Source organism: Micropterus salmoides, unplaced genomic scaffold, assembly GCF_014851395.1.
Source record: "Micropterus salmoides isolate LMB-PRFRI ecotype aquatic unplaced genomic scaffold, ASM1485139v1 Ms_hic_scaffold_1, whole genome shotgun sequence".
In the NCBI taxonomy this organism is placed as follows: Eukaryota; Metazoa; Chordata; class Actinopteri; order Centrarchiformes; family Centrarchidae; genus Micropterus; species Micropterus salmoides.
Genome location: NW_024040040.1, coordinates 43,417,614 through 43,439,094, shown reverse-complemented (window position 1 = coordinate 43,439,094; position 21,481 = coordinate 43,417,614). Strand labels below are relative to the sequence as shown.

General features: G+C 39.8%; 2 protein-coding genes across 2 annotated transcripts in view; one reads left to right on the top strand and one right to left on the bottom strand.

Annotated features, from left to right (window-relative positions):
- The window catches only part of ube3c (ubiquitin protein ligase E3C), a 30,582-nt gene extending 17,850 nt beyond the window's left edge, over positions 1–12,732 (bottom strand). The window contains exons 1-14 of the mRNA XM_038729611.1: positions 12,596–12,732; positions 11,877–11,987; positions 11,654–11,707; positions 11,340–11,414; positions 10,147–10,293; positions 9,913–10,028; positions 9,632–9,789; positions 8,614–8,767; positions 6,955–7,175; positions 6,646–6,797; positions 4,975–5,162; positions 1,489–1,575; positions 1,196–1,353; positions 586–812 (exon numbers count right to left, since the gene is read on the bottom strand). Of these exons, the coding sequence (XP_038585539.1) occupies positions 586–812; positions 1,196–1,353; positions 1,489–1,575; positions 4,975–5,162; positions 6,646–6,797; positions 6,955–7,175; positions 8,614–8,767; positions 9,632–9,789; positions 9,913–10,028; positions 10,147–10,293; positions 11,340–11,414; positions 11,654–11,707; positions 11,877–11,942 (1,803 nt within the window). The 5' untranslated portion in view covers positions 11,943–11,987; positions 12,596–12,732. The remainder of the gene's footprint in view (positions 1–585; positions 813–1,195; positions 1,354–1,488; positions 1,576–4,974; positions 5,163–6,645; positions 6,798–6,954; positions 7,176–8,613; positions 8,768–9,631; positions 9,790–9,912; positions 10,029–10,146; positions 10,294–11,339; positions 11,415–11,653; positions 11,708–11,876; positions 11,988–12,595) is intronic.
- Positions 12,733–17,494: 4,762 nt separating this feature from the next.
- On the top strand, positions 17,495–20,286 carry mnx1 (motor neuron and pancreas homeobox 1). Its single transcript, XM_038714571.1, has 3 exons — positions 17,495–18,083; positions 18,911–19,071; positions 19,502–20,286. The coding sequence occupies exons 1-3, from the start codon at positions 17,603–17,605 to the stop codon at positions 19,787–19,789; spliced, it is 930 nt and encodes a 309-aa protein (XP_038570499.1). The 5' UTR covers positions 17,495–17,602; the 3' UTR covers positions 19,790–20,286.
- Positions 20,287–21,481: the final 1,195 nt, after the last annotated feature.

Genomic DNA, 21,481 nt, shown 5'->3' with positions numbered 1-21,481 from the left:
AGTTAAAATGACAACATTCATGACATACAGTGGCTGGTAGCTTAGTGTTAAAACACAGTTGGATGCAGTGCTGAGGTCGTTTGTTGTGTGACAGACTACATGAGACAGGTGTGTGACTCAATCTGCAAGCTGTTTTTTAGCTATTCTATGCAATGAAAAAAGCTACATTTTGACATAGGAATGAGGTCAATGAACCAGAAGGATTCTCTGTGCCATCTCACTTCTTAAAACATTCAGGTTGAGTTTTTAAGTCCTCTACAGCGCAGGCCTATGTGTGTGTTTTGAGTTGACATAGTGTGAGTATGTGCGCACACACAGGCAGTGGGGGCTCCAGACCCCTCCCACTTTGTTTCCCAGAAAATTAGGTTTTGCGTATCATCAACTGAATGGCGACACATTTCCATTTCTGCAAGCTTAATGTAATTCAGTGCATTATTTTTACTTTATGTCCGCATCAAGATTGAATGAAAAAGAAATTCAGTTAAAATGCCAGGCGTGAATACAAAACATCAGTTAGCTGATAAACAGGAACACATCAATGATGCACATTCAGCTGTAACATGCGGGCAGCTTTATACATCTTACTTTGAACAGCTGTACCCAGCGTTTCTGCTCGGCCTGGATGCGCAGCTGAACCTCGGTGTTTGTCTTAACACCCACACTGCGGAAGGCAGCCATGTACTCCTCACGGTGCTCCGTTTTAGTCTCGGGGTAGGCCAGCTTGATGATACCCAGGCACGCGTCCCTTAGACAGCGAGACAGAGTCACCAGCTCTAACAGTGTGAAGGGCATCATGGAGGACTGCGTCTGACCTGTTGACAGGGAGAATGGATTCATCGTCTTTTACAGATATTGATTTTCACATTTACATGGCGGCAAGACGGTGTGTGACTGCTGAAAACAACACACAATGATCATATATTATTTTGCTGAGACCACCAAACGAGGGAAATGGGAGACGATGGATGTGTGTGTCCACAAGATAACAAGCTCCAGTAGGACGTGTGGCCTAATCAGACATACATGATGATGTCCAGCAATCCCCTAGCAATGTATTAATTTGTCAAAAAGTAGATATAACCAAGGGCACAAATAAGGAACATTAGGGAATATGACGTGCAAGGCTTGAGGATGCAAAACAAGGACTGTTAAATTAATTTGAAATTGATCCAGTTAAACAGATGAAAAAGTCTACCTTCCATTTCGTGACCGAAGAACTCGCTGTCGTGCACGGAGATGAGCGAGTGGCTGAAGAGAGAGCTAAAGAGATAGAAGAGGGGAATGATGCGGTTGGAGTCCTCAAAGGACATGGGAGACCCTCGTGAGATCAGCTGAAGGAGCGGCACCATGGAGCTGATGGGGCGGCAGAAAGCAGGAGACCAAGCATGAGGCACATACTGTACATACTCAAACAAAAATAATATACGACTGCACACACTCACACTCACACACACAAATTTTCCAGTAATCAGCTTTGAATTAGCTCACCCAGTGATCATTTTTGTTGTCATGGAAGTTATCAGGTGCCAGAGATGCCTCAGGAAACGTGCATTGAACGCTAAACTGTACAGAAGTCTGCAGAGAACAAAGAAGCAGAGGGAAATGTTCAATTTAAACATTCATTTAATAAAGTCATAATCAGAATCAGAAATACTTTATTGATCCCTGAGGGGAAACTCTTTGTTACAAATTGCTCACTTGCATATCAAGGTATAAGGAATTGAAATAATAATAGAAAGTAGGTACGTAGAAAATATAACAAAATATACAAATCTAAGAATAAACATAAATATAAAGCAGGGTGGATATTTACAGTGTTTTATCGTATTAACAGAAATATAATGATAAATAGTAGTGAATTAAAAAGTATGGTAATAATGTGTACTGGTAGAGTTGACATGGAATGGTATGTACAGTATTTTACAGTATTAACAGAAGTAAATAACTACTGGTAGAGTTGCTCCTTAAAAACTACAGTATTAGAACAGAGAATATTGCACATTAGTATTAAAAAAAGCTCTCATCAACAACACGACATGAGCTAGAGAGCTATTTCATTCAGATGACACAATCAGTGTGAAGAACTGTAAAATGACGTTCCGTCAATCTGTCTGCTATGTTGATGTTGTTAACTTTGCCTTGTTCACCAGAGGACACAAGTAAAAGTGGAAGAAAAAAAATGACAGTTAACCAACATTTCTCTCATAGAATTTTCTTGGCGTTTCTCTCCCCTTTTATACCTTGTGAGGGCTGAAAAGAGATTAAATGAGCCATTAAGCTTTATTTAGGCGAGGCACCTTCCATTAGTAAACTAGTTGGAGGCGAGCGTACCAGCTCAGGTCATAAACAGCCCTCTGGGCTTCCTGCTGGAGCCCCATTTAACTTAATGGCCAGGAGAGCAAGACAATGGAGGACGGAGGAGGAGGGGAAGCCTGGTCCTCCCTGTGACCCCGCAGCTCCAGCATGCTTCCACACTCACAGTGAATTACATGATATCACTGAGGAGGGCCCACATACCATGCTATAGTCGCTCTGCGGCACCAAGGTGTGAAGCTGCTCTTTGTTCAAGTTTGTGTGTTTGTGTATACTCCTAAATTGCATGGCTTTTCACACAGAGGGTAAGTACAGGTGACAATAATGTGTTAAGTAAGCTAAAAGGCAAAATAAAGTGTCCCCTGCATATAATAGGCCCTTGTTTAAGAGTGACAGAGTTGACACCTATAAGGATGCTTGCTTTTAATAGGGGCAGCATCATATATTCTCAGCAGAGGAGAGGAGGAAAGGTCAGTGGAGCATAAAAGAGCAAAGAGACAAAAAGGAGACAAGAAAGTAGAGAAAGAAAAAGGGAATCCTACTATACTTGCTGAATATTATTTTCTCAATGTCAACGCTCAAATTCCCATTCCACCATTCAATCTACAAAAACCCATTCAGAAGTCCCAAAATGGAAACGAGCATTAGGAGCAGAATGTCAGACAACCCCTCAATACAGTTTGAAAAATGGTTTGTGCCGAGCGCACACCATCTGTCAGTACTACAAGGCTCAGGAGAGAAGCGAGGAGTGGTGCTGTGGGCTCATAACAAGTGATGCAAGTGTTTGATTGAAATGGGAAACAAAGCACTAAATGCCAGCTGACATGCTGATTTACGGCCTGAGAGAACCCAAACCCCCATTTCAATCAAGGAATGAACCACTAATAAACAAAGTCAAGACATCAAAAGGGGTTGCCCTTGTGTGTGTGTGTGTGTGTGTGTGTGTGTGTGTGTGTGTGTGTGTGTGTGTGTGTGTGTGTGTGTGTGTGTGTGTGTGAGAGAGAGAGAGAGAGAGAGAGAGAAGCAGCTTGATGAATAACGCCCGGATCATTTCGATTTGCGGTAATGAAAGAATCTCTGTTCAGCAAAAAAAAAAAAAAAGACCACCGTGCTTGGGGTCACATTTGATACCATAAAAGACTGAATATGTGAGTTTCCACCGGAATAAAAATTTGTTTAGCAGACTATTGTATTAACATGATCAGCGTCATTATCTCATGACAACACAAAAATCACAGCAACTACTCAAAAGTAAATGAAGGACCAAAGTTCACTTTCATCAGAGTGAGCCCCGTTAGCAAGAGGGTGCTATGCTGGGCTAAAACCAAACTATCAAAGTGAAATTACAGCAAATATCCAACACTAAACAATTAAAGTGAAATTATACCACACCCACTAGAGCAAACCAGGGCTTAGTACAATTAGCAAACCAATCAAAAATCAATTTTGGTCCCGAATCATTGTTCAGCTTTTAAGTTGTCCTTTGAAAAAATTAATTTCATGAGACATTTTACGTATTTATTAAAAAGGCAGTCGCTGGACGACGGGCCAGCCTCTCTCTTTTTTTGCTGTAAGAGCAGTAAATCAAGGCCGGGATGCAATTTGCTCCCCTTAGCCTCTTGTAAAGCTATCCCGTCCACTCCTGCAGTGATTAATCTTTCTCAGTGAGCTAATTATTTTGTACAGATATCCAATAATGATGGAAGACGAAGGGCAGGATTTATGGTAAAAGCGAAGAGAAGGAGGAAGCTGTAAAAAATTAAGGGGAATGGGGGATAAACACTGAAATTCCTCTAAATTCTGGTCAACCATTTGTAAAGCAACATTGCAAAATAGCTAGATGCTAGTCAGACTCGAGCTGCTGTCCAGTGTTTTGTTACAGAGGAAGTTAATTTATGCTCATGTTTTTATGCATAGTTTTGTCAAAGCTAGGGCTAATAACAAAAAACAGATAAATGTGTTATGAATCTTTATACATTAACATCCACACCCACAGGTTTAAATCAACAGGCAGCAACCAGCTCCACTAATAATTAACTAGAGCAGGTTGACCAATCACAAAGCTCGGTCTGGATCACCTCCTGTCTCTGTCAATGCACCATCCACCCCCACCCCCACACCCACACCACCTCTGACATCCTGGCCCTAATGTAATCAACCTGAGAAGGGGTAATTGCCCTCATCCAGAACTGACAGCTTCCCTGACATCCCTGCTTCCTTTGCCGGTTGTAAATGCCAGTGGGTGTGGATCACTGATAACTGCCTGCCTCACTTCACCGTTATTTACATTACTGCTTACAGCGCGGAAACACATAAAGACATTATTTTCCTCTCAATCAGGTAGGTGTGTAAACAGGCTCTCAGAATGAAAGGCTGATCTCGATGTGTAAAATGTTACGATATCAAATAAAAATGAAAAGGGCTTTAAATTTGCTTTCATGTTAGGTTTCAATCTAGAAACACCTTCTTCACTATGAAGTGCACCTTGGTTACAATATATTGAAATAGCAATAGCAAGTACTTTTTGGAAATTAGGGAACGATACCAACAATCTCTATTTTTGATGAAAATACATTACAAAGTTGTCTTGTCATTTGCACGAAGCAATAATGAAAAGCCTTCAAGGGTTTTACTGAATAAATTTAATTTGCGTATTTGTACCTGACTTTTGGCACCATGAGGCGATGCTGAACCATGAGTGTGTGGCAAATGGATGCCATCATGGTGAAAACTTCCTCGCTGGCTGAATCCCTCCACACCAGGTTCAGCAGGGCGTTAGTCTGATGCTTAGTGTCCAGCTTGTGGACACACTCTTCTGTGATCAGCTGCACTGAGATTCTGCTGTCATCCTGACAAGAGGGAAATATATACAGGTTAAAAGACATTTTAGTTCATCATAGTATCACTACAGAAGCCCTAAGAAGCCTTCCATTCAAATATTTTTCTCCGTTTTCCCATGATAATTTTCTTGTGATCTCGAGATAACGACTGTTGTTTTCCCATGATAACAGGATCATTTTCTCGTGATCTCGAGATAACAAACCAAACTGAATCCAGGGGTCAGCAGGTGTGTTTCTTCACGAGTCAATGGTTAGCTCAGTTGGTGGAGCACAGGACTCGTATTCCAAGGATTGCCTGTTCGACATCTGCTCTCTATGACTTTTTTTTAATGAAGAGATTCAGGGGAATCCAATCACACATTCCCCCGTCAGGAAATGTGTAACATTAAATGGATTCCCCTGAATGAAAAGTAATCATCAGGAATTTCCTCTGCGTGGGAATGATGGGGAAATGAAAAGTCCATAGGTTGATAGATGTCGACCAATCGCCGAGATGCACACAGTACGGCACGTGCTTTATTGTGAGCATGAGAAACAGAACTTTGTTGAAAAAGATTATGAAAAAGAAAAATTGGTCTCCTGTGAGGATCGAACACACAACCTATCAGTCCTGTGCTCTACCAACTGAGCTAACCAGTGACACTAATAACCACACTGAAATGACCATTAAGAAACGTTCCTGCCGACCCCTGTGTTAAACTACTGCTGAAAATTATTCCATTATCATGGGAAAACCAAGTACAAAAAATATTTGAATTGATGGCCGCTTAGGGCTTCTGTATATCACAGTATTTATTTTCCATTCACCTTAATTGATTCTAAGACTCAAAACCAGCAATCTCACTTTAGGTCATTTAGCATTTTATTTAAAATGTAATCATTTGAATTGTCCACCCAGTGAACAAAGTCTTTTTAGGCACTTAGCCCTTATTTAACAGGGAGGTGAGATGAGAGGATATGCGATAAAGGTCCACAGCCAAACATGAACCAGGACAGCATCTCAAACCCATACCCCATCAGGATGCCCAACCAGGTAAAGATCAGTGATATTATATGCAGTTATGTATTTGGGACCAGGCACAATGTCGATGTTGGCACAATGTTCTTCTATACTTTTATATTTTGACAATTTATATATTTATATTACCCGTTTATTCCATATTTATATATTTCTACATTTATTTATGTCAACTGTCTACGTGTAGCACCTTATCACCAAAGCAAATTCCTCGTATGTGTAAAAAAACTACTCTTTTTGATTCTGATGTGGCACCATTTCACAGGCCCAACTGAAGAGGGAAACATTTTTATTTAATTTACTTCCGAAAGTGGCCTCAGACCAGAAGTGCTCTGTATTGTGAAAATGATCTAGTCCTGTTTGACTTTTGAAATGTGCTCATCTTGCGATGATACCTGACAAAACTAATATTGCTCTAATCTTGGTATAATTCCATTAACATTTTATGTTTATGTTCGTTTGTAGGCATCGTACCTGCATGGGAGGTGGATGGATGCCAGTGTCATCGTCGTCCTCCGAGTCACTGCTAACTTCTGGCCTGCTGCTGCTCTCTGACACCGGCAGCAGTGGTAGCAGTGTCTGCAGAGCACGGAGGTACAGCAGGAGACCCTCCTCTGATAGTGAGCCTGCCAACGCACATCCATCACCATTACTGTGCACACTATCATATCATCATCTCTAAATCTGTCTAAGAGTTTATACATTAAATGAGCCATATACCGTATATACAGTGTGCAGTACAAACACAGGCCTGTGTGCAGATCTCTAAACTGTGCCACCCACCTAAGCAGTTCTCTCCTGCAGAGAGGACAAAGTAAAACACCCATGGTGCCCGGCTCTGTGGTGCTGAGGAGGAGCCAATGGTGGCCCGGAGGGAGCCCAGGAAGGCCTCGAATGGAAATGAGAGACGGATGTCGGACAGTGCCGGGATAAAGAAGTGAAATATCTGCTCGGTGAACGGTGCAGAGATAAACTCCTCGGTAAAGGCTGCATATACAAACTGCCTATAAGACAACAGACAGACATCAGACAAGTTAACACACTGCATGAAAATGATATGAATGAAAACGTATTTAAAAAATTAAAATACTGTATGATCACACAGAAAATAACCAAGGAGGTGGGGTGTTCTAACATCACCCTGCTCTTTCTGCTGCGTGAGTGCTCCAATATTGTCTCTCCAAACAGAGCTGCTTTGTGTGGCCCAGTCAGACACATCTGGTTGGTGAAGTCAGATAATTAGCTGTTAGAGTCCGTGTGTACACAAGTTTCTCTCACTCCCGCCTTGCTTTTCTTCAAAGAAGAAAAGAAGTTCCCTGTCGTTTGTTATTAAGAATGTCTGAAACTGAGGGCAAACAGCCTGATATTCTGCACTCTGGCGAGCGAGCAAGTCTGGGGCCCTTTTATGGCTTGTTGTAAATTGGTCGCTGAAGCAATTACTGCTTCACCACTGACTAGAGGGGACAAAAAAAACTGCTGTAGTTTGTCTGATCAGTTTAATGAATGATTTTTAAAGAATTCACTAGGGACAAATACTTTCCTTTCCTGCTACCACGCGGTAGTCTTCTCTCTGTACTCTGCAGCAATTTGGGAGGTCTGCAGAGATCACTCATTTTAAGTGTATCCAGCAAATCCTTATCCTGTTATGTGGAGCCTTATTTGTGATTGTGTGTTTTTCTGTCATCCCCAGAAGAAGGTCAAACAACTATGTAGTGCTCATGGACACTTGTGCAGAAGGTGTACCTGTCAGAGTCTTGCAGCTAGTTCTGTTCATATTTAATTCACATGTTCTCAGAATCCAATTTGTAATCCAAGATCAATGGTGAGATTATTACATTATTTACAAGGGCCAATTTTACCATCAGACACTAGTCACCACTGGCAAATATCACCTGTGTCTGTGATTCTTTTGTTCAGCTTATTTGGTTGGTAACCTACCACTCCATACAATATTTTAATGTTGTATGGAAATACAAGGAGGTGACATTAGCACTAAATGTAACTGGATAATTTTGGAATTCACAGTGTCCCATTGCTAGTTTAGAAAATCTTTCTGGCCATATAATGCATAGTGCTTGAAAGTAATACTTATATACTAATAGTCAAACAGCGTTTTCCATTGGAACAACTGCTCTCCATCTTCTGGTGTGCACCACTGTGACCCTTCCCAGCCGCAGCCTCCGAAATTACCTCTCAATAAGTGACAAATAGCAGTAAAATGGTGGAGAACTAAGTAAGGGTGACCCATGAATGAATACTGGGTATAGTCTAAAATGAGTCTCTCCAGCCGAGAAAATGAAAGAAAAACAAAATGCATCACAAAAACTTTCCAACTTACATACTCGTATTTCTATTCAACTACATAATTATTTGGGCAGGAAGCTCCTGCCACTGTCTGTGTAAAGGCCCTGATCTAACAGTTACTTCAGTCTCGTGCTGTACCTTGCGCCTGTTGTGCAGGAGGAGTAGCTAAAGTGCAGAGGTTTGAGGATGTGCTCCAACAGTGTGCTTGCTAGAGGGAAAGAGGGAGAGTCACTGTACTCCAGACTGGAAGGGAGCCTGTGATTCACGAGAATGTACAGTGACTTGTAGTATCCTGAAGAGAAGACACAAAGAGAAATAAAAATTCAGAAGGGATGTTACGACACCGGTTAACTTGGTAAAACATCCACTTAAATAATTACACACTTTGAAGCAGTAAATGTTACTGTTTGCAGTAACAAGTGTAGGATTGGTATAAGAATGAAAGGAAGTCAACGGTCAGCCATTAGGTTTTCTCAGCGATGCACCAGAAGTGAAAAACCGCACCACCTGAAGTCTCATATATACTGAGAATGTAAAAGGAGAAGCGCAGATAACCTGCAACAGAAAACAGTGCTCCCCTATGCTTAATATTTTTAGCTATAAAAGTAGGGCTCGACAGTTTGCCTGGTTAATTAGGCTTCAAGACATCTGACAAAAATTAAACAAGGAGCTTTGTGTTGACAAGTATGAATCATTTTAAACAGTGCACTTGAAATGACTCATACTTCTGGGAGAATGTAAACACTATGAGATGTACTTGACCTGTGCATACCACTGTATATACTCATGTGCCAGTCAGAGCAGGAACTGCCCATGCACCGATAAAAGTAGTCAAACACACTTCGGACCAATTAATATTGACCGACATCTCAACACAGCCCCTAATGTTTGACAATTAGGCCTTAAAAGGTTTATTTGTTTCTATGTTATTCCACGTTGTAATAACATCACCATTTCCAATACTGATTTTTTTTATCCTCCACAAAACTGACAGCAGACTTAAGAACAATGAATTACGCATATTCTCAATCACGGTCATGAACATCACATCAATGCTGATCTATTAAAGTAACACCAGACAAATAATATCAATGCTTTCTCATCCAAAATCTTGAATAAATACATAATAAACCAGTGACTCCCACTGTAAACATACCTTTCTGTACCATATAGTGCAAAATCTGCTCGAGTAATGAAGCTACATAGTTAGCATCTGGAATAACAGGAAGATAGGTTTTCTCTGAAGAAAAGATTTCTAGCATCCGCATGGGAACCGACACATTTAAACTGTCATCCTTGCAGTTCTGTAGGAGTCTGGGGAGACGAAGAGAGAGACAAGTCAGATGGTGACAACAACTGCAACGTTCTTCGGTATCACCCTACCACGTGTTTATGCATCAAACAGCTTAAAATATTAATCTTGTTTAAGTACTGTACCTGCAGCAGAAGCCTAAGATCCTCTTGATCTGAAACATACATGTTTGTCTCTGTGGGCCCACCAACAACTTCACAAACTGACTGTTGAGTTTCACCAGGTTCTGGCACAACCATATCTTTAGGAACACACAAAATAAACGCACAATTTGTAACATGTAAATTAGACCTCTACGCTATAATAGCGTAGGTTAAACAATCAATTTAGTTGTAATTGAAGACACATGAAATTCTCACCAATCTATGTGCATCCACACTCTGTCTGTAGAAAAATATGAGTTGTCTTGATAAGAGGCAGAGACCAGGACCGTCCAAGATGTGCTGAGTTCCCCCTGCCAGCGTGTGGCTGACAGACTCGTCAAACCTGGCCCTCTGGGTGGCATACTGGAAGAGGGTCACATATTGCAAATGCTTTGTTTACACAGATTATTTGAATAATAACACAAACACTACAAATCTACACCACAGGTAAGAAAATGGTGCCATGTCAAAAAGAGGCACACAATAAGCACAAACAAGTAAAGGCTTTATCTGTGATTATAAAAAACAATACATTTTGTCTCCAAACAGAGTAATCCGACTTGTTGTCAGTTATCTGCTTTGCCAACACAGAGGCCACGGTTACGATACGATACCATATACTTTATTGTGTCTGTACAACACTTGGACTCAAGTGCCACACACATATACTTAGCTTCCTCTATAGTAGTAATAATAAAAGACAAAATAAACAGAGCACTACATACTGTAGCAAATCACAAGCACAAATTACACATATTGCACATTTTTGGCAAAGAGTAAATGATGAATTTATCCTGTATTTATTTATTTTTTACCACTTCCACAATTAAAACACAAATCCTTGCGTCTCTTTAAAAGCCATCTCAAGCACTCTTCACCACGTCAACTACTCATAACTAAGTGGCTGATCAAAAGAAAGGTTAAGGCCTTTCTCTGCTGAAGCAAAAACAAAATTACCATGTAGAAAAACCAATAATACCAACAACCTTTTAGGCCACTGACTGACAAAGTATTTGGTCACCCGCCTTTGGCAAATTCTTATCATCAAACAAACTGTATTCAAAGGCAGCAAAACAAAAAAACATGCACACAGGAAGTACTGTTTATCTGCATAGTCTGATTTGAGGTTTGAGCACTGTGTGCAAAAATCACTAATATGCATTCAAACAGATGCCCAATTCAGATATCTGAAGCTCACGAAAAATACATTATCTACAAAACCATTCATACAGGCAGCAACATTCATAAGCCACCTACATGTTACAGGGTTTCATGCGTAAGTGCTGACACACAATGTGAGAGAAAGTTATCATGGGCACATCTCACAGATGTTATGTTAAATTAGGCTCACAATACTCAATACTGAAAACAGCCAACCCCCTTGGTTTTCTTAGTTGTTGCAGACTTACCTGTTGTTTCAAGTCCTGGTAGCCACGTATGTAGGACTGAATGATAATGGCATTCTTCAGTCGTTTCCTTTCATCCTGCACAATAAAAAAAACACAGCTTAGAAGGAATAAATAGCATCAATGACCACTGAAACAAAGTAGGCCAATCATTTGTAATCATGAAAACAGTATTTTCTTTATATTTTCACATGATTTTGTTGTGCAAAGTGGTGTAAGTTGTAAGGTTTCATTTTAACTGGGATAATTTGTCTCTACAGGAAAATCCTCATGCCATAACCAGCTCGTAAAACAAAACACGGCACGAACACGGTTACCTCTCTTTTTCTTCTTTCTTCTTGAGTGCGGTGAAGCAGAGATGCTTTCTCCTCCTGAAGAGCAACATAAGAGAACATTTGGAGAGCTAGTTTAAATAATAACATGCTTAATGAGTTGTGCTAAGCACATATGTAAGCATTTGGACTACGCCTATGTGTCAGTTGAAAACAGAACCATGTTGTCGCTGGTTTGTTACAGGTTAATTTGAAAAATGACACATACCTTTTTACTTGCCCCTCCAAGTGATACCTTGGGTCTTGTCTTGAAATCTCCCTCAAAGCTAAACATTGTTAGATTTTTCCCATTGACTGATTCAGAGGTTGCCACTAATATCTGAAAGAGAAAACAAAACGAAAACTATATCAACGTCCTGATTTAATACCCAATGGCAGCGTAAACACTAAAACAAGTGACAAAATGAAACAGAAATTAACTGACGACTCGCCTCAATTTATTAACAATTAACAGGCTAATCGATTATTCAAGAGGAAGCTCCTCCGTTTGCTGTTCGTAATTTATATGACAAAATAAAACAGTCGTGATGTAGACAACGTCTGAACGAAAAGACTAACAAGGTTAACTTCAGCTAATTATCCTGACAGCTTCAGTTTGGTTACAACAATAGTTAGCTAGCCGGTGACTTAGCTAGCTAATGACTCAGCAGCTGTCAGGTGCTAAACGCTGTCGTTTACGTTATCTGACTACAAGCAGCAACGGAGACACCAAATCACAAAACATTTATTGATGACATGTCGCAGTACTGATTCATACATTTGTGAGTTACATGATTTTGTTGACGTTAGCAGTGCAGCTAGCTAGCAGAGCAGCTAAGCACTCAGACAGGCTAACTTTACGTGGGGTGTCTTCTTAACGTTATCCGCGTGTCCTTTTTGACACTGCTCACATTACAGGACACCCATCTGAGAATTAGAATCGTTTACCTTTGACTTTTGAATTAAGGAGTGAAAAAGACAAAATAATAATTCTGGGAAGGCTGTTTAGGTTAATCCAAACGTCAAGTCTTCTTTTCCTTCTCTCTCTCTCTAGAAATCATCAACACAACATAGGGAACAGCCAATTTAACTGCATCCGGTTCCTGCGATGTCTGGGTGGTGATTGGACAAAACTCGTGCCAATAACATCCAAGCGGCTTAAACCCGCCTCTCAACTACAGCCATTGAGAATGTTCTTTGACTGGTGTGCGTCTTTTTACAGTCTATGGTTAGTGTGTGTGTGTGTGTGTGTGTGTGTGTGTGTGTGTGTGTGTGTCTGTTGATACAGATTATTTATGTATTTAGTATTTATGTACTACAATACATAATACTCTTTTGCTGCACAAAACTTGAAGGTGAAAGGTTATAGGCAAAGGCATAGAAAATGAATGAATGGACTGTTTATTAGTGAGCCTTCTCAGGTGTAATACAACATCTTGACATACTACATCGGGACCGTGATCGGGACATACACACTTCTTCACAACAATGACAGTTTACCCAATTTTCTTTTATTGCCACAAGAAATATTACATAAAAAAATAAACAAACAAGTAAATGGACATCTAAATTAAAGAAGAAGAAGAAGATACTTTATTGTCACATACATGTTGCAAAATTCATTCTCTGCATTTAACCCATCCCTCAAGGGAGCAGTGGGCAGCCGCTGTGCAGCGCCCGGGAACCAACTCCAGATCTTTACCAGTGTCTGGTCAATAGCACTGACTGGAGAACCTAACATGTTTGTGGTGGTAAAATAACATATTTACATTTCACAAAACAATTTTACCACAAGATCTGTTTATAGCTGTTTTAAACCTTTTTTTAAAAAAAAGCAACACACATTAGATGGAGTTTGCCCGTTTGTCATGAAGCTGTAGATTTTTCTGTCAAGGATTTCTTGTCCGAGTTAGCTTAAAAATGAAGATTGAAAGTTCTTTCTTGACCTCGTAAAATAGCCAACATTTAGGCCTAAATGTATTTTTATTATACTATAGGCAACACAGGCAAGAAGGCATTGAATTGTTCAGAATTGTCAACAGAGAAAGTTCAAATTAAATCACTGGATGGGCGTTTTCAAGGTTCATCTGAAATAAAGACAACTAAACCAGTCAAATACAGCCCAAACAACAACAGCCTGCCAGTACACTCTATATGTGGTTTATATACATTTTAGTGTCTCTGCAATGCACTGGACTGGTTATCTTATTGTGTGTGGGTGTGTTGTAACAGTATACATGTGGTGTACCTCAAGGCTCATTCCTTGGACAGTCTACCTCATACATAATAACTAATGGGAATGACATCTCCTGCCAATGTTAAACTGATCCAACACAGTTTTATCTTTCACTCCGGGAGAGTACACAGGAAAAGTTGCATATTTGATTTAATAACATTATTACTACAATGCCCTCTTTAAGATTTAGCCTAGAACAGCTTTAGTGCGTATAATGGCATTGCTACAGCAAGGCTTAACAATAGAGCTATTGAACTGTGTCACCCTTTTTGTGGTTGAATGTTCATTTTAGAATTAATTTTATCCTTCTGAAGTTTTGATCTCCATTAGCCTGCACACAGCTAGAATTCAAAAAGGAAAGATCTGCCTGCAGATCTACTGGATGGCTGAGTCAGTATCACTAAAAGGCATTTTCAATTATTTTTTATTTATTTTATATTCCCATTGCCTCATTGGATTGAAATGGAAATTAACATTATGTCATAATATGATGGCACCACAGGTATGTTGGTAATTTATTGTTTGTTTTGTTTGTTTTTTACACTTTTGTGTTTTACTGATCTTTTGTATTTCATCTATGTAGATTTAAAACATGTACGTTTGTTCTCCAATGTATGACTGATACATTTTACACATAAAGATGATAATAACTGATAAGTATGATGATTATTATTAACAGTAGGGTTTTTCTGTTTTATCTGGTGTTGCTGTGTATCTTCCTAGCCTCCCATGCAAAAGTAAGTCTTCAGTGATCTGATTCCAGCTGGGAACTTTGCTTTTTCAGCTTTATCAGTTTTTACACATAGCCTATACAAACAACAACTCATGCATTTAAATGGTTTGGACTAAATATTCATATAGGCTATCAAAATAACACTCCAACACAGCAGCACCACTATAAATCAATACCTCTTTGACAAAGTAAAAATGTAATGCTTTGTAGGTTACACTGTCTTTTCTGTTGTAATGAGCAAAGAGCAAAAAACTCCCCACTATGGTGCATTAGCTTCAATAGAATAAAAAAATAATCCACACATTTTACCCTAACCCCCAACCCCCCAAAAGTGCCATTTTAGAAATAAAATATGTATCTTATTTTAATACAAATAGAGATATTTCTTTATTTTAACTAGGCTACTAATTGTGTATGTGTTTTTTAATTTTTGGAGTGGCCATTGGCTCATTTTCATGGGAATTAAAGGCCAACTTGATTAGATTTGATACTAATTCAGATTTTCTATATAGGCAGGCTATTTTTACATTGTTGTTATTATTATTAGCGCACTCAGCACTTTTGGCAACAAACTGACTTCTATCATAGGGCCTTTTATTGGCTGAACGAATAAAGATATTCACATATGAAATAAAATATTATGAGACACAAATGTTTTTAAAAGCAGTTTTACACATTTTTATGGAAGCAGCCATTTGTGCCAATTCAAGTGAACGCATTTATTGCATTAAAAGAGACAGTGCAGGTCCCTTTAAATTGCCTATTCATAATGAACACATTTACCGAAGGTAATTAATATATAAACTATCCCGATTTGTCACTTTGATTTGTATTTTAGTTAATTGTGAAAGTAATTACAGTGCAAATTAACAGCTTTCAGGAAACACCAAGGTTTTAGGGTCCGGTTCCATCTTTAGGTGCCTTATTAATTTTCTCTCCCCTAGATGTGATGAAAAAGAGCGATAAATCTGGGTGATCGGTGAAGGCCAATACTAAATGGCTCCATATTTCACTGCTACTTTAATAGAAATATTCATGCCGGTCCCTTAATGAAATTAAACCGGCGGTGGGGACAAGGCGCAGATCGGGTGTGTGACGATCAACAGTCCGGCTGTTGGAATAATCACGCAAAAGGCTGATAAAATGCGTTTCATGGATCTACACAACAAGACCCTAGTTTTTCCATTTCTGCTAAATGTCCAGAGGAGATGATGTTTATTTAGCCGATCACAATATCATAATAATGTTTAAATAGCTGCCACCATCCTCATCCTCTCTCCCTCTGTGTGTCTTTTATCATTATAATAGAACAAAGGTAAAAAAAAAAAAAAAGAAAAAGAAAGAAAGATCAGAAATAGGCTATCTTACATTTATGTTTAAAAAATGCATCTAATAATTTAGGGACTTTGCACCATGTTCCAACAACAATAAGTTGTCAAAAGCATATTAGTGAATTGACTCTCTTGGTGAATGTCTCCCTCCTCTCTTTCTATTTTTTCCCCCCACGTGTCCATGCAGGTCCATATCCCACCCACATCAATCTCCCCGTTATCATTCTGTAATTGCTCATGATCATCAAGGTCCACAATTAAATGGCGATCCTTTACTCGAAAACTACCCGGTGACTTGTTGATTTCCCCCGAGCAAATAAATGTCCCAGGAGCCCGGTTAGCTGATGAATTGACAAAAACTAATCAGCTTTATTGGTAGACAGGTTAAGGGCAACTGGGTGTCAATAATTCTCATTTTGACCTCCTCTTCCATTAACTTTAAGTGGCTTATTAGACCGAAGTCACCCGGAGCCACTGGCCTTTTGCTTCATCTCTATGCTCGCCACACTTTTGTTGCTGCTCGTTGCGCGCGGATTGTGCCTGAATATAGCTTATTTTGACAGCTACTCGTGGCTTTTCTGGGAAATGAAAAATCCAGTTACTTGCCCCTACTGATATTTTTTAATAAAAGTCATTTTTTAATGTAGGGAAATCCAAAGGCAAAAGTCTCTAAACAAAACCTCGTTTGCTGATAACATCATGTTAGATCAATTTGGTTTTACAGCTCCATTATAACAGGCTAGTGTGCGTCTCTCACCTTCAGGTCTGCACAGCGACAGAAGGAGGGACTTTTACTTGAATTTCCCTCTTGGCCTCACAGGGTGCTTCGGCTCAAGATGTTCACTTTTAGGCGTGCTTTCTTCAAAAAACAAACTGCATATGCTATATTTATTTTATTTGCTACCAAATTCAGTAAGTGAAGATGAGCCTGATTGCCTTTCAAATCATCTTACATGTTAGGATGGATCTTCAGTTTTACATTAGTTGATACACACTCATCCAACATTTGTTATTAATACCATGTTTTTTTTCTTCAGTTTTCAGGTTAAAGCTAAACCATCTCACATCCTTTGTTGATCCATGAGGCATGCAGCTCCAAGATAAACCATTACTTATGTTATAGCTCAGTGACATTCTGGACAAAAACGATTAAGGGAAAGTATCTCAAACTATTGCATTTTTATCATGAAAAAAAGAATGTAAAGACAGAATTTATAGATAGATTTATTAAATGTGTGTTAAATGATGGGTATTCTGGAGTGTTGTGGCTGTCGGTGTTTAACAAAATATTACAACATTGCTCTATAAACCCACTGTTGATGAACAGGTTATCATTGATCAAAAAGAATCTTACGTTTTACTTACGTTTGTGTCATTTTCCTATGATAGCAATATTTCATGAAAGCAATAACGCAGCCAACACCGTGCTTTACTGTGATTAGAGCAGAGAGGCGTTGTTGGGTCTGTGACGCTTGGGACAGCCCCCTGCCAGACGGCTGCACCAATCGCCTCCATCTCAAAGGGATTAAGTGTGACACGGAGCTCCTCTCTCACACTCCGGACCACATCATAACTTTTTGAAAGGTGGGAAAACGGCATTGACTTCTCCTTCGTTTACTGCAAAAGAGGCGACAAGGACGCGCACCGGAGGCCCGATGGAGAAATCCAAAAACTTTCGCATTGACGCGCTTTTAGCAGTCGATACACCCAAGGTGCAGACGTCTCCGCTTGCGCTTGTGACTTCCCTGTCCTCCTCCTCCATCCCGTCGTCAGCCCCGGAGCTGACCACCAGCGTCGAGTCTTTACGCGCCGAGACGCCGTCCCCCCCGAGGATTTCCACCTGCGGGTTGATTCCTAAACCGGGTTTCCTCAACAGTCCGCACAGCATGGTTGGATTACATCCGCAGAGTACCGCAGGGATCCCCGCACAGGCTCTCTACGGCCATCCCATGTACACCTACTCCGCAGCTGCCCTCACAGGCCAACACCCTGCCCTGTCCTACTCCTACCCACACAGCTCCCATCATCACCACGCCAGTGATCCCATCAAACTGACAGCCAGCACATTCCAGCTGGACCACTGGCTCAGGGTCTCCACAGCTGGGATGATGCTGCCCAAAATGTCTGACTTCAATTGTAAGTAGCTGCTTCATTACAGAATGTTTGGGCATTTTCTGCTCATAAATAAATAATAACATTTTGGTCACATATATTCTATAGTCTTTTTGTTGTGTGTGGCAACCCAGGTCGAGCTGAGGATGTTTGATGGTACACCAAGCCTGCTTTATTAGTTACAATTTTTCTAATTAATATGAATAAATATCACTAAAATTAATGTAGGCCAACACGATGCTTCAAGGCGGCATCTGTTACTGTGCAAAAGCCTCAGTTATAGAAAGGCATGACATTCATATTTTAATTAAAAAATAAATATCAGTTTTCGATTTTGGCGCACGATTTCCCTGACGTATTGATATGATAGAGAGAGAGAGGCTGTAATAGAGTAGTAATTTTTCTAAGAGGAACTAAAATGGACAGATAATGGACAGTGGGAAAGTAGCAGAGGAGTGTGAAACCCACAGGCGACATGCTACTTGCTCACCAGATACTGCCTTTTTGTTTCTGCCCGTTTTAACAGATTTGTTCAAAATGGAGTGACAAATGCTTCTCTATGGAAATATTATATATGTGCACGAGCTTGTTGCTTAAACAGGGAGCGCGGAAATGTAGAGAATCAGATTTTATTGCACCATGAAAACAGTGGGTTGTCAATTCCCTCACAACAGTTTTTGATCATTTTATTATTAGCCATAAGCAGGTTATTGGCTTTGAACTTGAATCTTTGGACATTGACATCATTTAGATTTAGCCTACATTATGGCAGGAATTGTGTATAAAATAGAATGTCTTCTATGTTTAAAAAGGTATATATAATTTCTGTTTTTTTTTTCTTACTCTTGCAGCTCAGGCGCAGTCCAACTTGCTTGGCAAGTGCAGAAGACCAAGAACTGCATTCACAAGTCAGCAGCTGCTGGAGTTGGAGCATCAGTTCAAATTGAATAAGTACCTGTCACGACCTAAGCGCTTTGAAGTGGCTACGTCCCTCATGCTGACAGAAACTCAGGTAATATATCTTGCAGCAATGGCTGATGTGACCGTTTTAGGCTTCAAAATGTTTTTTAAGGCACAAGCACCAGCAAGTTCATTTTAAGCTTGGATTCATTTTCTGAAAATAATTATGATGAGATCTCATTCTTCTTGATCCCGACGCATCCTTACTGTTTTAGACATTAAGGTCATTTTCCTATCACTGCAATGGTTTTAACTTAGCATGGGCACATGGTAATTAGGTCATCCTGTTGATATTTTGTTTTCATTTATCAATGGATTTAAAAAAAACAAAACACTTTAGTCGTTTCAATAACGTTTTAAGTTATTAACACCGCAGATGTCTATGTCAGGCGGACTGGTAACCTTTACGCATATTTACGCACAGGTAGCCTCCTACTTTATCAGTTTAAACCAATTAAACTTAATTATTTTCATTTCTTCAGGTTAAAATCTGGTTCCAGAACAGACGCATGAAGTGGAAGAGAAGTAAGAAGGCCAAAGAGCAGGCCGCCCAGGAGGCCGAAAAGCAGAAAGGCGGCAAGAGCGGCCAGGAGAAATCTGACGGACACGAACAGTCGGACTATAACAGCAAAACAGACTCAAAAAATGGCAGAATAAGAGATTTTAGAGACAGTGACGACGATGAGGGCGACACTTTCCTGTACAACTCTTCAGACTGCTCCTCGGACGAGGAGAGGAATCACACCAGTGACCACAGCCCACAGCCTTGAAGCTGAAGAAGGGCGAAGGTGGCGATCTCCATTTATAATGACTGTGGGGGATTTCGCCGCGAAAAAGCAGTTGCATGTAATCCAATCCATTTTGTTGTCATGAAAAGAATCAAATTTAGGTCAAGAATAGATGATATTTGTGTCATAATCAAGCAATAAAAGCGGGAGGATTAAGTTTTATACACATAGGAGCATCATTCAGCACTCGGCTAGGTAAACTGTGACTTATTGCATGGTTAATATGCAAACGCTGTAAACTGGCTCAGGACTTTGCAATATGTCCCTGCTGATGGTATACTCTTTCAATAATATCCAATAACACCACACTACAGTTAATTGTCCGCTGTCATTGGTCATTTTTTTCTTTGTGGTGTCGGCAGTGTGCCATATCACGCTGGGGGGGGGAAAGTTATGTTTATTTTTCTATACTGTATTTATAAAATGGTCATAGAAGTGCATGCGAAATTATTGTTTAGCGTCTCTCTTGGTGCAAACAATGTGAAATAAAATGTTTTTTTTTAATATAAGCCTCAGTTTGTATTTTGGCGCAAGTCTTGTGGTTTCAAAGAAGAAGAAAAAAAAACAGTCCCTTGATTTACGACTTAACTTGCGGCGTTTCACTTCGGCTGTGGACAGGGGCTTGCGTTTTTCTCCTTGCTCTGACAGGTCGGGTCATGGGAATTACCGTTAATAGCGCTGTCGGATCTGTGCAAACGTGCAGCGAGAGCAAACAGCGAGTAAGCAGTCAGACGGAGGAAACATTTCACACCACACTAGCAATGGGCTCGCATTAATAAACCCTTTAAAAACGGCTTGTTGAGCGACAACTTGGGTGCTCAGGCACTATTTTCGGGGCTGAAATCATATGAAAGTCATTTAGTCTAAAGAACAACTCCCCCATATAGTTTTGTTAATGGATAAAATCAGATTTATACCAATTCGTTATTAGCTCCATAGCCCACATGTTCTGTGTCCAAAATACTGTTACATTTAAACCTACAAACTCTTTCTGTGACGTTTTTGCATAGTCTTCATTTAAATTTAAAAAACAAAAACAATGCAATAAGGAGGAATTATAAATATAAGACATAAATTGTATTATGGTCTTTGTATTTTGCATAAAAAGTTGACCTCTTCAAATGCAAACCAAATCTGCACAGCCTAATTTTCCTACCTACACAACACGTTTATTTTTTTCAACCTAGTCTTTTATTGTAATATATTTTCATTAAACTGGGCAAGGTTTACCAATTAGACTGAGCTTTAGGGACAGTTTAATAACTCATCTGTACATGGGTTTACACTTTGCATCAGTTAACTATACAGAAAACAGTCTGCAAGATGTTCTTCCTTATCACTGTTCCCCCCAGTCATCAGTGTTAAACTATAGCAGGGGTTGACTGATTATGTGCCATTTGAAGCAGGATTACAGAGGGATCTGTTGGTTATCTTCAGCTGTTTGCTTTAGCTTTAGCAGACTAAATCAAAGTTCAGCTGAGGGTCAAGCCCAACAAGAGTACACCAGCTAAACTTTCCGGCTCAGACAATGGCCTGTGTATGGACTGCACAGTGAGCCTATTGATCCCATTATCTCCCCCCTTTTACCTGACAGGTTGTCCAGTGTGTCTCCCAGTGGTCTCCATCATTTCTCAATAAAAAAAAAAACAAAAAAACAAACACCACTGCTACTCA

Bases quoted from the DNA above. Each gene is read 5' to 3' on its own strand.
- mnx1 (XM_038714571.1), top strand. From the start codon at position 17,603: ATGGAGAAATCCAAAAACTTTCGCATTGACGCGCTTTTAGCAGTCGAT. The intron at 18,084-18,910 runs GTAAGTAGCTGC...TTACTCTTGCAG, and splicing joins CAAAATGTCTGACTTCAATT to CTCAGGCGCAGTCCAACTTG. The intron at 19,072-19,501 runs GTAATATATCTT...TCATTTCTTCAG, and splicing joins TCATGCTGACAGAAACTCAG to GTTAAAATCTGGTTCCAGAA.